The 18,546-nt window shown below is 37.3% G+C and overlaps 1 protein-coding gene and 1 long non-coding RNA gene across 2 annotated transcripts in view; both read right to left on the reverse strand.

Annotated features, from left to right (window-relative positions):
* Positions 1–18,546, reverse strand: part of LOC135488738 (uncharacterized) — a 70,017-nt gene that overhangs the window by 33,807 nt on the left and 17,664 nt on the right. The gene's annotated exons all lie outside the window — the stretch shown is intronic.
* On the reverse strand, positions 5,144–9,349 carry LOC135489687 (uncharacterized). The gene is made up of 3 exons (XM_064775204.1): positions 7,902–9,349; positions 7,260–7,473; positions 5,144–6,945 (listed from the first exon to the last, which is right to left on the reverse strand). The coding sequence occupies exons 1-3, from the start codon at positions 8,219–8,221 to the stop codon at positions 6,469–6,471; spliced, it is 1,011 nt and encodes a 336-aa protein (XP_064631274.1). The 5' UTR covers positions 8,222–9,349; the 3' UTR covers positions 5,144–6,468.

Below are 18,546 nucleotides of genomic sequence, written 5' to 3' on the forward strand. Positions count from 1 at the left end.
AGTAATTATTGTTCCAAAAACCGATTGTAAAGATATATTGACCTAAAGTCGAAAACGTATTATAAATGCGCACGTATTTTAAATGCGCAGTTTTGGAATGACAAACTTTTGAAAAAGGACCGTCAACTTGGTTCAGGTCCAAGGTCATTGACCCGTAGTGTAAAATACACAGTAAACAAAAATTTGTACAGCTTCCATAGTGCACTTAAATTTTACCAGAGGTCAAAGAATTTTAAAACAGCTCGAATAAAATTGGTATAGACACAGATAGATTTAAAAAGACGACTTGGAAAAAGGGACCAGATAATTACCTGATATTTTGACTGTCAATTAGAATCCATATTCACACTTTGATAATCCAAATAGTAGAATTCTTAAATCTTGATGAAAAGTTGTAGGACTGACTTGAACAATTATATTCCAAAGGATGAAAGTGAGGCTGGACAGGGTTAAAAAGGGAAAAGATGCAGAAAAGGGACCCACATGACATTAATTCTTAAATATGGATGGCCAACTCATAACATCCAAGTCAAAACACTTTGTTAAATTAAAGAAACCTTAAAGGAAAGATTTTGCAATGATGCCAAAGGCGAAAAAGGGTCAAAATCTCTAACAATATCAATAACGCAGTTTGGAACAGAGTCTGCCTCGATCGGCAGCAATCTGACACAGAATTTGATAGGCAGTGTAGCGCAAATCGCGTGCCGGCTATTGATGTGCTGTACCCGGTAATTGAGATGGCTGGCAGTGGGGTTGCGGTGGGATAATGATCGTTGAGTGACGGCGGAATGTTTATATGCGATATTTACGGCTGTGTTTGTGTTACCATTGGCTTGGATTTAAGCATGGCGGAGGTGAATTTAAAGAGGGCGGCTGCAAATTTAACAGGGCGGGCTAATTTTTAAACGGGGCGCATTTTCACTGCTCAAATTTAAATGGCCTGGCGAGAACACTGGCTTGGCATGGTCGAATTTCACTTCATGGCCTGGACACAAGACCTATTGGAAATTGACCTAGTATCCAGGCCATGTGGGACCTTGTGTCCATATCAGGCACTGTACATTAGATTGGATGTTTACCTGGAGACAAGAATTTGTTTATCACGAAGGGTATGGCCTAAACTGGGGGATTCCCTAGTAACATGTGCACATGCGGTGTGCATGTGGCTGTGCAACATGTGTTCACACCACATTATCAGCTATTGCTGGAAAAACCACTCCTCAGACGGCCCTACTGTTAGTGTTAAATACCACGTGACTGAGATCGACCAATCATTTGAACAATGGTGACATCAGCACCAAGGACGCGCGGTCGAATCGTAGATTACAAACAACTTTTAACCCTTAAAGCGCCAGAGGCGACGATCGTCGACATAAGGGGGAAAGCGCCAGAGGCGACGATCGTCGACAGCAGACATTTAGTTCCACCTGTCTGCTAAGAGATGGCAGTGAGTGTGCATGTACGCTCTTTGGTACTTCGACAGTGATGCTTAGCACAAAATGGCATCGAAAAAATTTCAAGTTTCTATACAAGCTTTTGAGTATTTTATCAATGAAATGGCCAGGGCCATTGTGCTCACCTCATGTGGAGGAAAGATGGATAAAGAGCATGGTCTTGTGTCATGTAGTGTTAGGTTTGATGTAGGTCCAAGCAATTACAATTTCCCCAAAATGGCCAATTTACAGTACATTCGACCTCTGTGACCTTGAAAAGTAGGTCAAATCAAAGAAGACCCGGGTGACACATTGAATGGTTGTTAGAATTAGATGTACCTATGATATAAAATTGGTGCCAATCGGGCAAGTCATTACTAGGAATAATGGCATTTTGAAGAATTTAGGATTTGGCCCCCTCCCTGGAGGCCAAACGGCAAATCAGATCGCACCAAACTTCGGTACCTGAGATCACCTGACCAAGGGGTACATGTGTACTTAATTTGTGATCAATAGTCATTGCAGTTAAGAAACGTGCCATAGTTACGGCCTGACGGCGAATTTACGCCATTTGACCTCTGTGACCTTGACAAGAAGGTCAAATTAAAAACCTGTGTGACATATACTGTATGGTGGTTAGATGTACCCATGATATCAAATTGGTGGCAATCGGGCAAGAAGTTAAGGAATAATCACATTTTTAAGGTTTTTGGATTTTGCCCCCTGGTGGTCAAGTGGTGAATCATATTGGACCAACCTTTGGTCCCTGAGATCACCTGACTAAGGGGTAAATGTGTACCAAATTTGGTATCAATAGTCATTGCAGTTTAGAAACGTGCCATCGTTACATCCTAACGGCTAATTTACACCATTTGACCTCTGTGACCTTGAAAAGGAGGTCAAATCAAAAACCCGGAGGATATATGATGCACCTTTGCTAGAAGTACCTACCATATTTTTTTCAAAATTTCCCGACTACTATTAAGGGAGATATTGCATATTTTCACTTTTAACGTTTGTCCCCCTAGTGGCCAAACCATGAAACGAATCGGACCGAAACTTGGTCTCCCAGGTGTCATTACATAAGGGTACATGTGTACCAAGTTTCAACTCAATAGCTCTAACAGTTACGAAACGTGCCCTGCTAACGGACGACGGACGACGACGACGACGACGACGACGACGACGACGACGACGACGACGACGACGACGACGACGACGACGGACGACGGACGCCACGGTATGGGATAAGCTCACCTCTGCTAAGAGGTGAGCTAAAAACTTGAAGCCCCATTTTCGCGGGAATGATGTCATCAGGAGTAATTAGCGCTGCTACGACTAATTAGACGGATGCTTCGACCAGGAATCGGATGGAAACGATGTATTTAGACCCAGACTTCATATTAAAATACCAAGGGAGGTATAAAAAGCTGATGGAGGTATGTTCTGGCCATATTTTTGTTGATTATGGGTATTTGCACTAATTAACCCCTAATTAGTAAATTTTGGCGGGAAATGTTACAAAAATCGACGGGAATTACCATTTGTATAAAATCATCAGCACATTCCATGGTGTTTGTAACAAAAATAACGTTGTTATTAATCATTTTCAAAAATGCTTGGTTAATTCGGCGCTCAGGGGTAATATGATTTTGTTAATTCGGCGCTTTAAGGGTTAAATGGGCCTGAAATACCAATATCCTCAGTAAAGGACAGCTCAATGATTGTTCTCTGATGTAAATGTAATTCCAAGTACAGGTACTCCGGGATGAGACAATCATGATTGTGTTGGACTGCACATTTTCTCGAGGAAGTGGATGCAGCTGCCAACCAGATCCCCCCCCCCCGCTATGCCTCATAGTCATACCCATGACACTGACCCACCATGCACCAATAAAGATTACTTAATTTTAATGATATATGGCTATATGGCCAAGAAGTACTGAAAGCATAATGATGAAATTTGTATATTGTTTGACACAAGTTTTGTTATGAGCTCAGGTCCATATACTGAAGCAGTGGGCAGGGCCTGAGGAAACCCCACCCAAAATACATTTCTAAGGAGGCAATGACCAATATAAGGTTATGAAAGTGACTGCAACATATATCACTAACATCATTTAATTCGAAAGAGAAGTTGGCTTCTATTCCTCCATTTCCAATAAATATGCATGAGTAGCAATTACTTCACTCCTGGCTGAAATTCCCTCACAAAGACACTAAATTTTTTTCCAATCAACCTCAAATTTCTCCCATAACATAACATAACATAACATAACATAACATAACATAACATAACATAACATAACATAACATAACATAACATAACATAACATAACATAACATAACATAACATAACATACCATATAACATAACATGACATAATTTATTTCTCTCCAAAAAACCCTTTCGGGTATAAGATGTTACATGATTTAACATTTACATATGGTGGACCAAGCTGATGAATTCTTTACAACAAGAGGCCCAAGGGCCTGGCGCTCAGCTGAGTTAATATCATCAATATCTTCCGTGTTCATTATGGATGAAAATGGCATGCTCCATGGTATTTGACATCCTTTTGCGTTCACTACGGTAGTAATGTTTTTGGTTGACATAATTATGGCACTGTTGGAACATTCTCATGGTTTATGGTATGCACCTGTTGATGGGCCATATGAATAAAAACTAGCACAAGCTTTTACTCCAGATTTTGAAGCATTTAGTATGCTTCAAAAATTGGAAGAGTTTAGTACTTGTGAAAGCAAAGATTTTTAGAAATCAGTATTTGCTACCAAGTCAAGTAAATGCTATCTAGACTACATATGAACGAAAATGTAGGATAAACCTTATACTTGGTAGTATAAATGTATTTTCTTGGAATCATGTAGCCTTTAAAAGTCGAAGTGAATGGTTGGTTATTCCTCTTTGCCGGACTGCATTCACATTTTGTTTGGTGGACATGTCATGCAAGAATTGGTCAAACCACACATCCATTTATGGAGAATCAGAGTGCATGGATTCCGAGTCATTAAAAATGTCTAAAGAATTATTCTTGGGTCATGAAGGGAAACCTGCGTTGTTTATTATAAAAGTGAAAAATATGACAGAGTTAAGAAAATTATGTTTTATTGAACAATAGTAAGTTTTGATTGTCTTGGCCAGCAAGAATTAGTATTATTTACAGATTTGGCAGATCATAAAGGAATCATCCTGGACATACATGGTGAGAAGGCGAGAAGGTATACAGTATAACATATGTGAAAATATTTTGATGATGTTGCACGAAAATAAATAAATAAAATGTAATGCTTAAAGGTTTATGGACACCAGTGTTTAGAATATGCTTTCGAACAGTATGGTGACAAGGTAGGGAAATTATGACATACAGTCAACCTTGCGCAAGTCGAATCTGCTGTGACCATGGAATTTGATTCGACTTAGGCAATATTCGAGTTATATGAAGATAATTCAATGGAAATGCAGCAAGTGCACTCTGTATTGTACTTCAACTTAGGCAATATTCAACTTATGTGTCTTAAGCAAGGTTGATTGTAATTTCTCTTTGACAAAAAAGAGAATCTTTGGAGCAGTGATTACTAGAATTGAGTATGGCCATATTAAAGCCAAATATGTGCGATGGGGTCCAGCTAAAGGTTCATCATGTTGTGAAACTAAAATGCGTCATAAATTTACTGAAAAATGCACTACAGGGTAAACATTTTTTGGTTGCAAAACAGTTGAATTTCTAACATTGTTGGTATAAAGCTCATTCAATGGAAATGTCCAGAAATGTTCATATTTAATTTGCGTTTCTGTCACCATGACGACTCTTTAGCTGGAGGCAGTCACATATAGTGAGATTTTATTTACAATGCCATCATCAGGTAATCAACCAAAGATCCATGTATTAAATACATATGTAGGTACAATTTGGTTCTTCCTAGAGGATGCGAGAAAAGCAACTGGTGTCCACAGCATTTTGAACACAACTGAAAATGTGAACATCAATATACATGTATGTGATTGTCAAAAATACATAATTTTGAAATGTTTTTCTGGTGTGGCACGCAAATAAATAAAATTACATGATTCAAGGATCATGATGTGATCACCTCCAGAAAACAGAAGAACAGATTCGGTGTACATGTATAATTTGGCAACCTAAAACAAAGTGGACAATAAAACAAAGACACAGAAGAAACTTGTGAGAGTTACCAATGTAGAATGCAGTACAGCCTGATTTTTGGGTAAATCGGCCGACTATGGTAAACGTTCCTGATCGTAGTATGGGGAGTGTATTTATACATTGTTTGTTCACAAGCATGCTGTGGAAGTCATGACATTTTAAATTGGTGGCTCTAATTGGATTCTTCTTTTTAGGGTAAAACAAAATGTACAACGTAATGTAAACTGTATCAGGTGAGGATGCCATCTTTCCAGGTGGCAGCATCTCTCATTGAGTAGACAATGTCGCCGACATATCTGTGCTGCCACTTGGGATGCAGTGACATGTCTTGTATAGAGTTTACAGTAATTATGCTGATGTGGTATGCAACAATTATTTTGTGATTTGGATAGATTACAGGAAATAACCAAAAATAATCAATCAAGTGTTCAGCATATTAAGATTCCAATGCCAGTCATTGTCTACAGCAGGAATCATGTTAGATCAATATCAATATTATAATGAGAATTGACTTCTAAAATGAACCTTATGTCATTTAATGAAAGAAATTACCCATGTTCTAAAATTGAACCTGATAAGAAATTAAAATAATACGCTGTATCTTAAGATTATACATGTTAGAATTGTGAAAATGTATGGACATGGTACAGTTCTTTAGTTTGCACAGTTACATGGCGAGTTCAGTGACCACATATGATGTGTTTACAGTGACATCAAATGAATTCAAGCTCAAGAAAAATGATTCGATGTCGTCTCCACTTTCATATTGTACATCATTTTGTTGAAGGAAATTGACAACAGCATTGTTATAGGCAGAGATACGATGTTTAACACCATCAGCGATGATGTTTAATTTAACTCTGATTGTTCTTTTGCCGAGGTGGAGTTTTGTCTCATATTACAATGAGGGCATTTGAATGTAACTGTTGCAAGGAGGTCTTTGTTGACTGTGTCTTTGCAGCTGCAGCAGTTATAAGATGTGTCACATTGTACACATTCACAACATGCTCCTTGGATTTTTGTATTATTGTTAGTCACAGATGACTCGTTGTTTGGATTTTCCATTGTGGCTACCTCCTCTATAATGGTTGTAGGTGTGGTTTGGAGGTGTTTCACATCATTGTAGTTGGTGATGGACAGGAATTGGAACTTGTATGTGTGTTCCGTTTGGATGTTGGGAATACTATTTCCCCAAGCTGTAAGGGTGAGACAGGAATTCTGGTCAGCAATAGTGAAGGACTTCTTGTTGATCGGAACTGTAGTATAACTTAGGGTTTGTTGAGTCTCTTCTTCAACAACACGCGTTACATGTGCTGTCAAGTTGATCTGAAAGATGAATGATATCATTATACTTGTGAAGTGGACGTAGAGCTAGAGTCGCTGGTAATTATGATAGGGTACTATTTGTTAGTTTTTGGCGGTGCAAAGTGAAACTTGTTTTGATGTTGGTGAGTTATGATCAGGGTTGTAGTATTTGGTTAATTGATTTTATGTTGTGTTCAGACAGGCAGTTTACTTTGAACTGTACTTTGTAGCAAAGTTTAAAACCTATGAAATTTAGGTTGTGGTGGAGACTGGTTACTGGAACTCTGTACTAGTATCTAATTTGGGTTTGGTGTGAAGATAGCAGCATTAATTACCTTTTTTTTTTCTGTGGATGGAATAGTATTGATGAAGTCTGTGACGGTTGTATCTAGTGCATGTTGCAGATCCAATTCCAGTGGTTTCTTGTATTTGTAGGTTGGTACAATGTTTGATGTTTCCATGGTTGTGTAGGGTGTTATCTTTATATCTTCTTTACTGGAATCGTGCCAATTTTGTGATGTTTGAACTTTGTTGATCTTCACAGGGCTTCTGAAAAAGTGTATGGTTTACTATATATGTGACAAAAATCAAGACATGTAAGTTTCAATCCTTTATAGATAACCTGGTGCTGTCATAGAGACAAGTTTGGGGGGCTAGAAAATTCCACTAGACTGACATCTGAGATTTAATGGTAAAAGAACTGGATTTGACAGACGAGGTTGTCGTGGACTGTTAAGAGTTATCCTTTACAAAATTGTTATTATATGGGACTACCAAAATTAAGAGTAGAATAACCAATGACAACAGTGAGACCAGAAAACCAAGGAAGATTGCCATTGCCAAATTGTGAGTGTGTGGCGGTCTTAACATTTTGAGATAAGAGATCAAATCGTCTGATTGGAGTAATTTCTTTGACTACTGCCATACTGGTATATTGTTTTAAGGGGAAATGAATTTTTTAATCAGGGTAGACTTACTTCTTTTCTTCAAATGTTTTGAAAGTTTGATGCATCCTTTTGCTGAAGCAAACCATCCTTTGATACTCTTTACCACTTGTTTGCAATGTGGCTTCGAAGTAGTCATTGTTGTTCCTCGCTCTCTTTACAGGCGATGTGTTGTGAATATATCCGGTGAATGTTTTATTGTTGATTTCGCTGTTTGGCCTCTTCAGGGTCTTTGGTGGTGGGGTATTTGGAGTGGCCATGATGTGATGAATCTGTAAATTAATGAAAATTGTTAGGCCAAGTTTTTTGGCAAAGGAAGGAACCAGAAAGAACAAAAGTATTCTGTGCTTCATGGTCAGCTCGTTATATTTTGTGCTTCTGATGGTAGATGTGCTTTGTACTTTGTTGTCATGAAAGTAATTGAAGAATGATTATAAATTATTTGGAGACATTGTTGATGAGAAACAGATGCTGAAATTAGCCTGAAATAGAAGTAATGATAAGAAATCAATTTGAAATTCAAAAAGGAGCAATTCATTAAGTCTGTATGCACCAAGGGGGAAAGGGGTTTGAGGGTAATGGAGAAGTATACATATTGTACATGTCTACATTTTACCTGAAATTTTGCATGTCAGAGGCAGGGATCATCAGAAATTCACCACTTTGATGCATACATGCTTTTTGGACTGAACCTGCACCTTAGCAGTATGGATTGGATACCTTTGAATTTTCTTTATAGTAAAACAATGGAAGAAGTCTTGCATCCTTCAGCGAAATTTGTATTTTTATGTCCTTGTAGCACTATTCATTTCCGAAGTAGCAAGAATAAGGAATTTCACATTTGTCCAAACGTCACTTCATAGACACAGCACCGAATGATATTGTTCCTAGTTATGAAAGAATTAGTCGTTGAAGAATATAACCGCACATGTACTTTTTATCCATAGAATTAGTTCTCCAAGAATATATGAAAACACACACTTTTTATCCATAGATGAACACAGTTAACAGTGTTATAATTGAACTTTTGTCAGAAGACTAGAGTCAATGTTCCGAGCAGCAAATGATAATTAGCAGTATTATAAGAGTCCTACACTTCCCAGAAATTCAAAACTATTTTCTTCATTAACACAGAAAACATTTTAGAACCCACCCTCTCTCTGCTATAGTTGCAGCTCCAGTACAATATCTTGATTAACTGCAAGCAAAGAGTATTATTTTGTAAACATTTGGTACTGGATGTTCTTATTTTGAATAAAATAAAAGTGGATGAATGTTATTATAACATGTATAATTAAAGAATACTTTAAAGCGCAAGGGAGAGAAGGGTCCCCCCTCTAAATTATTGCATTTTTGAAACTCCAACTTTCTGCAACAACTCCAAGTGCTGAAGTGATCAAAACTTGAGTTGTTCTGTTTTTATTTGTCGGAAGGTTTGTCACAGCCAAAAAGCCCCCGACTTAGGACATAGTCGAGTTAGAGCTTCATTCATAGCTATTTTATTTATTTGCGGAGTTTGCCATCAACCCCGAATGGTACATTTCTGTCCTAGAGCACATGTATCCTTTACCTGCTTCCATCCCCTCACCCCCCCCCCCTCCATCCAGATCATGTCTTATTTCTCCTTTGCCCTCTCTCTTGCTGCTTGATTTCAACTGTGAAGATTTTACATGTATATGTTCTTCAAGGGTACCCTAAAAATGTCATTGAATTAGTCAATATATTACGCAAATTCGTTTTTTACTTGGGTCTATATTCCAATTTATAATAAAGGTACAGCTACCGCAATCATTTTATGATCAGACCAAGTGGATTCTATTGTAGAAGTATGAAGATTGACCTGATTAGAAAATGCCAAATCAATTAGTGAATTATAATCAGTAGTAATTTCGTTCACTAATTGTTGGCATCCTATTATATTGGAAATAGCTGCAAATGGTTATCGTTTTTGCTATTCCAAATATCAACATTAAAGTCACCAACAACAAGTAGAGGTTTAGTGAGGTCTATTTCTAATGCAATTGTACGAAGTTTTGAACATAGTTCTGTAAATGAACATGAAGGTGACTTGTACAGACAGATGATTTGAAGGAAAAGTGTGGGTTTTGACAGCGAAATGCAGGAGGCTTCAAAGTTAGCAGTTGATACATGTTGAACAGTGCAGAACTCGGCAAGAGATGACAATACATACATAGCTAAACCATGTGGTGGTCTCCTTGCAGTACTATGACTAGTGTTTGTGCTATTAAGTTGATCATTTCTGAATAGTCTATAATTTGGGATGTCAAAGGTATCATTGTTGTCAGTGGCAATGAGGCGCGATTCTGCTACAAGAAGTATGTCTCCACTCATCATATGGTGATCAGCAAGTATATCACTCAAATGAAGATTCAAAGATCTTGTATTGTGAAAGATTACTTTCAGGTAGTTTTGTCCAAGTGATGAAGGAAGAGTATAATTCAGTTTTATGCACGATCTGTTTCGAAGCCGTTCCATTTCTTTAGTAACAATTGGATCAGTACCAATTTTGTCATCCTGCAAATTCAAAATGTTCAAACCACTTATACTAGTGACTCTACTTAATGCAACATAATGGACATGGTTTATTTTTCTCCATGAACTCATGTCGACAACTACTTCTGAAAGGGAGTATCCTTGTGCTTTCCAGACTGTTTTTGATGCACCTATTGTTAATGGAAATTGAGTTCTAGTAACAGGTGTGTAACTTTTTCCACGATAAAATGTGCGCTTCACAGCAAAAATGGGAGTCCATTCTTTAGGAGTATCAGTTGAGAAAAATGGTTTGTATGTGGATTTGATAGATTTTCCTACATCTGGATCTTGGAATAACACCCACAGAATTGCAGGTTTGTCGAAATCATTCATGAATTGCATTCTTTTCATTTCACACATTGTTCCATTTGTCAGCCCATCAGTAATATTTACATTGCATGTGACCATGTAAGGTAAGCCAATTGCCACTGATAGTTTATTTACTAAACCAGCGGTTACAGAAGGATCATCAGGTATTCGTTCCACAATAGTTTGCTTAACTTCATCACTGAAGTCTGCTAGCACTGTATCTACAGCTTTGACAATTACTTTATCTGTTAATGTATGATCAAAGACAAATTGGTTGTGCTTTGCAACTTCATGTTTTGTGCAATACAAGTGTAATGCATTTTGTGGATAATCAGGATCATTTTTGGAAACTACTCTCGATTTTAATATAGTTAGGTCATCTTCGGTGTTTTTGCCTTCTCTTAATCGATTGAGCAGTTGTGCATAATTCATGTCATCTTTTTGGCGCATAATTTCAGTGAGTTCAAACATTTCAAAACGACAGTCATTTTCAATGCCTTCATCATCACTACATGTATGATTGGATTCAGAATGTTCATTCTGATTTTCATTGTTGAAATCAAAGTGTTGACCACTCCATAAATTTGTTGCCAAGTCTTTATAATCAACAATTTCACCTTTGACCGGATCTGAAAAAATCCACTTATCCATCACAGGCTGAAGTTGGTACAAATCTCCAAAAGCAATGATGTGAACTCCACCAAATGAATCTTTATTACCTTTCAATTCTTGTAATCTAAGAGATAGGAATTGGAACATTTTTCGGCCAACCATACTTATTTCATCAATGATCAGAACAGATAAATGTCTGTAGTAGGTAATATATTTTTCACTTAAATTTTGTGGAAGTTTTGTGTATTTTAACCCTTGGTTTGGTAATATATGAAAAGCAGTGTGCAGTGTTGTACCATGAATATTGTATGCAGCTGTCCCAGTTGGAGCTGTTAAAAGAATGCGACAGTCTTCTGGATCATCACCAGCATCAGTACATAAGCACCGCAATAAACTTTGGTGAATAGCTTTGATAGTGACACTCTTGCCTACACCAGCACCACCTGTCACAAACAAATGTAGATTTTTTGATGATGTTTTAATGTGCTTTAAAACATATTTGAAAATGGTACGCTGTTTTTCATTCAAATTTCTGACCAGCTGGTGAAATTCTTCGTCAGGGATTCTACCTGGTAGTTTATCGAAATTATGGGATTCCTTTTGAGGATGTAATCCAATATCCACTCCAATATCATACGTTCTCATTTGTTCACTGTTAGCAGGATTAAAGAAAGCCATATCCTCAGAATCATGAATGGTTTGACTGGCATCTTCAGTTTCAGTGTGCATGTTATTTGGTGCAATATCACCATATGATTCAGCTTCAGCCCTCTTAGCGGCTTCGTCAATGATGTCAGCCATATGTTCATATTGTTTTCTTTTAGCATCTATAGTTGCTTTTTTTGCCGTGTAATGAGCATAATGTGTCCTATGGCCTCCTAGCAAATCAGTTGTTTCATTTCTCCAGGGCAAGAATAGAAGAAGTCGTTCTCGATAACAGTTTTCAGGGTCAGTATTTTTGTTGTATCTCACATACCTAATTACCCTTGGGTTTTTCTTAAGTTTGTAGACTACACCAGATTTTGTAGTGAAATCAATTATTTCATCAGGTTCAGTCGGTGGAAATGTCTCACTTTCAGCCTCAATTATATTATGATCCACATCATCTAAATTATCTTCAAAAGGGTCATAACTTTGTTTCGGGTATGTGACATTGAGTTTCGATGCATAATCTGCCAAACACCAATTGTCCAACTGGTTTGGTCTAGTGCTGTATCTTGATACGATATTACCTACTTTGATATCTGTTGAATTAGGGGGAAGCTTTTCTAATTCAGTATTACTTTTAATCAAAAAAGTGCGATCATCAGGTGGTGATGTTGGGAGAAATATTACATCGCGAGTTGCTTTGGTAAGAGGTAATTGCATGACTAGATATGCACTCTCTTGAGCGGATATTTCACAGGCATTCAGGAATTTATTTCCAATTTGTCTGACTTGCTGACGTAAATTGCTATTTCCATTTCTTGCTTCTTTACAAGCATTGTGTAATAAATTACTCATGCCACGAGCTGATTTGCTAACATATGACACAATATACGTGGCGCATGCGAAAGCATCTAAAACGAACTGGATATCATGATTCGCTTGCCATGCATTCACCAATAATTTCATGTAGGCATTTACTCTAATTTCAGATGGTTCTCGCTTTAAGAATATTTTAGGCCCATTAATTGATGTCCTTAGAGCAGAATAATATTCTGTTTCAGACAATTCTAACTGATCAAGAAATTCATTAAAGGATATGTCTGAACCATCTCCCATCAATTCTAATTTCTTTGTCACTCTATTGTAATTTAGTTTGTGTTTGTCAACGTCTTCTGGCTCTATTTCAAATGAATACAATATTGTAGTAGCAGGCATTGGAGGCAGAGGAAAGTTGAAACGGCAAATTGATTTTCCATTTTTACGACAAGTTTTACTGTGTTTGTGTATTTGCAACTCAATAAAGGTTGCATCAGATGTATCACACAATGAACAGCTTATATATTGGTCTACAAACTGGATTAGCTCTTCATCAGAGTTTTTATTAAGCTGTGGAGCACCATCAATCCACATGAGCATATGAATGTGAGGACTTCCCCGTTGTTGAAATTCAACTCGATAGAAAAAATCGGCCACTTTGCCAATAGGGTGATGTGGACTCATCAAGACTGTATGTAGAAACGTATGGATTCGATGATCGAAAAATCTTACACAAGTAACAGGATCAGCTTTAATCAAGTCATTTTTTTTGGTCCAGTTAAAGTCGAGAATTTCTTCATCTGAATAGTATTTTTTATCTAACAAATTTCCCAAAGTGCGCAGAAGATCAGTCCATCTAGTTTCAGCAGCAGACAGTGATATGAACCATGTTGGCAATCCCAATTGCCTTATCATAGCAAAAAGATCTTTTTTTCTTGCTTCAAAATATGGTGGAGAACTTCTTATTGTTCTGAAGATGCGATATCCTTCATCCAGTCTAGCTATTTCACTAATGACGGAAGCATTGAGTAAATCCTTGGCACAGTATGTTTTACCTTGTGTCTTACATCTTCGCATAGCAAGTTGAACTTTATCAGATATTTGTTTGATTTGAAGCTTTTTCATTTTGTAGAAAAGATTTGGTACTGACATTGCTACTCGTCTATCTGCTGCTCTAAGTTCCCATTTACATATGTCACTATAATGAACAGGGACCTTTCGCTGTTTATTATCTGGACGTCGCTGACCAATGAATATTGATGGAAAGCAAAGGTATTCAGAATCTTCATCTTGGAAAAGGCCAAGTGGCCTCTGATTTTGACCTGGTGCAAATGAGTACATATATGTGTTTGATATTTCAGGTTCATCTAACAATGTATCCAAATTGCCTGGACTATCATCCTGGATTTCCTCAAAATGATCATCATCTTTATCTTTTTCAGCCTCTTCGAATTCCTTTACAAGGGTATCAACATCTTTCTCATAATTATCACTTTTACACTCAATGTTGTCAGAGGCAGTTTCATCTTCTTCAGGCTCTGGTGGATAACTTTGAATCCATTCATTGTTCACTGTCAAATTTGCTCTTTTATATAATTCACTGTTGTTCATTAAATAATGCAGAGCACTGATGATTACAGCAGGACGTACATTTTGTGTAGCAACTGCATGTGTGTAGGATAATTTTCTTTTCAACTTGACTGGAATTGTACAAGTTTTATCAATAGTTCTTGGAAGTGAATTGACTGTTGTTTGCACATCTGTCGGCACATTTACTACTGATCCTTTCATAGACAATTGGGATCCTCTTGGTAACTGTCGTATTTGCATGAATGGTATTCTCAAGGCTATCAATCTCTCTTCCAGCTGATGTAAATCGAGTAATTCTGTTGGTTGAGGAGGAAATTTCAATCCATTTACCACAGCCAATTTAGGAACTTTACTAGATTTAAGGGAGTCCAAACATGTATTACAGAGCCATTGTTTACCATTCACTGATGATTTTTCTGTCAAAACACTTTTAACAAATTCAGAGTCAAAATTGTTAGGCCATGAGTCTGAAGATTTTACAGAATGCTTGAACCAAGTTTGGTGACAGCAGGTGCATTCATAGATAGGACCGTCACATGTTAATGCATTGAAAATGGCAATATTTGCGTCTAAATTACCTCCATATTTCTTATTTGTACACTTCTTATTAGACGATGTTTGAAGCGGAATTTCATTTTGATTGACATCAAATTTTCCTTTAGAAGTTCCCCAAGACAATTCAGTAGGTTTGGTATCTATCCGTCTCAACTTTTTTCTTAAATTTTCAATTTTACAAAATGTATCATCTTGACGTAATTTCCTTTTTCTTGACTGATCATTTGTATTTTCGATACTCAGTTTCTGATGATCAAGTCTCCTCTTTATCTTTGCTTGATGGTCAGTATTTTTTTCTTTACGACGCTTCTCTACATTTCGTCTTGCTCTCTCCTTGAAAAGTTTGTCATTTTTCTTCAGCTGTTCATGTTTACTCTCATCCCGTCTTGCTTTCTGTTTGGAAAGTTTGTCATTTGTTTTAAGGTGTTTTTGTTTACTCTCATCCTGTCTTGCTCTCTGTTTGGAAAGTTTGTCATTTGTTTTAAGCTGTTTTTGTTTACTCTCATCCTGTCTTGCTCTCTGTTTGGAAAGTTTGTCATTTGTTTTAAGGTGTTTTTGTTTACTCTCATCCTGTCTTGCTCTCTGTTTGGAAAGTTTGTCATTTGTTTTAAGCTGTTTTTGTTTACTCTCATCCTGTCTTGCTCTCTGTTTGGAAAGTTTGTCATTTGTTTTAAGCTGTTTTTGTTTACTCTCATCCTGTCTTGCTCTCTGTTTGGAAAGTTTGTCATTTGTTTTAAGCTGTTTTTGTTTACTCTCATCCTGTCTTGCTCTCTGTTTGGAAAGTTTGTCATTTGTTTTAAGCTGTTTTTGTTTACTCTCATCCTGTCTTGCTCTCTGTTTGGAAAGTTTGTCATTTGTTTTGAGTTGTTTTTGTTTATTTTCATTTTGTCTTGCTTTATATTTAGACAATTGGTCAAATTGCTTCATTCGTTGATGCATACAACTACTTTTTTGAAATTCCTGTCTTCTTGATTGCATATACAGTTTGAAGTATTCATTCTTGTTTGCTTTTTTAGATTGATCAATTAAATACTTTTCAACCAATTCATCCGATTTATACTTATCACTGTTGCTTTTATTACTCTGGGTGTTGATAGTTGTACACAATCTCTCTTGTTTAGTTTTTGACTGAACATCATTACTATTGACATGGCTGATTAAACTGTGTGTTTTAAGACCAAGCTTTAAAGCCCTAGATGTAACTTTCCCAACTTTGAAAAAGGTTATCTCAAATATAGTTTGATTGACACTGGCAGCATACTGTCTTAAATACATCTCTAAGTTAGACATATTTGAGAATGTTAGCAAAACTGAAAAACCATTTGGAGAAGGACAACCTGACCTATCTCTACTGTGTGAATCAAACATATAATACCGGTTATCAACATGAATTAAAGCAAATGCCTGTGATCCAATGATTACAATAACTGCATGTTGTGAAGCCATTTTTTCCAGAAATTCATTCATCGATAGAGCAGATGAATTTTCAATGTACAACAAGCAGATGTTCTGTGACACCCCAACAGGCTTTATTTTGAAGTTTTCATTCATCATTGAATGGTACGGCGGAAGCTGATCAATAGCTAAGTAACGTAAAGTTGGTATTGTCAATTTAATTTCGTTGTACCATGAGTCACCTTCATCTAAGATGTCATCAAGGTCTTGTGATTGCCAATGAGCAGGTGAAATTATAAATGAGTACATTAAAGCTGTAGCGGCATTGGTCACACACTGTCTGCCAATTGAAGATTCTGAATATTTTGAATTGCCCTGATGGAATGAGCCTTGTATGACTTTATCAATATACGCAGGAATACCAGAAGCAGAGAAAACTTGATCAACTGGACCTGGATTTGTTTCAATATCATTACTTTGTTGTAAAATCTGCGAAGAATAAAGTTGATAACCCATAGCTAGAATAAGATCTATAGAAGCCAAACAGGCTATTCTGCACTGGCTTTGTCTGTCATGATAGCTTTCCATTATTTTTTCAAACCACTTTTCATCTTTCAAGTTCTGTTCAGCAACTGAGAGCTTATCATCAAACTCCCTTAGCATTTCATCAAACTCAAACAAAACATGATGCAATTCAAAGATTGACTGCAGTTTCAGCATGTATGCAGACACAAACCAAATGGAAGAGAACAACCAAATAGTCTTGTGATTTATCTCTCCGTCATCTGAAGTCCAATAAATATCTGTCAAATCAAGAAAATGATAATTAGTACTTGAACAATTTGCATGATAACAGTGAACTGAACTTGGTGGCTGACTCTTTATTCTTGCTTTTATTGCATACAATCCAACTGAAGAGCGGTACTGAACAATGTCTATTCCCATATTTTTTATTTGCACAATGAAACGAAAACTTGTGAGATTATGAAATGTTTTGATATACAGAAACTATTTCAACAGAAATTGTACTTGGAAACAATTTTTTTCACAAACTTGATTGGCAGGAGGCCTTAAATTTTGTGAGAGTACTGATTGCCCGGGGCCAATAGGTCTTTCGGGAGGATATATTGGAGTGCCCGGAGGCGATGAATTTTGTGAGGATAAATTGGATTGCCCAAAGGCAATAGATACTGCAAATATATATATTGGATTGCCCGGAGGCAATAGATTTTGTGAGGTTTATTGGATTGCCCGGAGGCAATAGATTTTGTGAGGTTTATTGGATTGCCCGAAGGCAATAGATTTTGTTAGGTTTATTGGATTGCCCGGGACAATAGATTTTGTTAGGTTTATTGGATTGCCCGGAGGCAATAGATTTTGGATTGCCTGGACGCAATCAACTTCTTCGGATTATTTGCGTTCCGGACCAGGAGGCAAATTGGAAATTGTAGCAGCCACCAAATTCAGCTAAGACAATAATAAGTATAGGCATCAGCTACCTGAAAAAAGAAATAAAAAAACATATTAATCAGTTGAATAAACTAATGTAACGCGAATGAGGACATTCGCTGAGTATGTCCCCTATATAACCCTTCATGCTAAATCCAAGATGACCTCCTGGCAACCATATTCAATAACGGATTGCAACCCTTCCCTAACCCACCTCACTACACCATAAAAATTTGAGATCAATCCAGCCACTCTTTCTCGAGTTATGGTCTGGAATGCAAAATCCAAATTGGCGTCCTGGTGGCCATATTGAATATCATATTGCAACCAAAATCGACAGTGACCCGCCTCTCGCCCACCTCACTACACCATAAAAATCTGAGATCAATCCAACCACCCTTTCTTGAGTTACGGTCCGCAATGCGAAATCCAAGATGGCCTCCTGGCGGCCATATTGAATATCGGATCGCAACCAAAATCGATAGCCACCCTTCCCTCACCCACCTCACAACACCATCAAAATTTGAGATCAATGAGACCACTCTTTCTCGAGTTATGGTCCAGAATGTAACATCCAAGATGGCCTCTTAGCGCCCATATTGAATATCGGATCGCAACCAAAATCAATAATGGCCTTCTCCCAACCCACCCCATCACACCCTAGGAATTATAAATCGACCAGGCCAACGGTTCTTGAGTTATAGTCCGGAACAGCGTGCGCCAGCGGTGTAGGACATGGTGGACGAAGAAA

The sequence above is a fragment of the Lineus longissimus genome, chromosome 1 (assembly GCF_910592395.1).
Source record: "Lineus longissimus chromosome 1, tnLinLong1.2, whole genome shotgun sequence".
Classification (NCBI taxonomy): Eukaryota; Metazoa; Nemertea; class Pilidiophora; order Heteronemertea; family Lineidae; genus Lineus; species Lineus longissimus.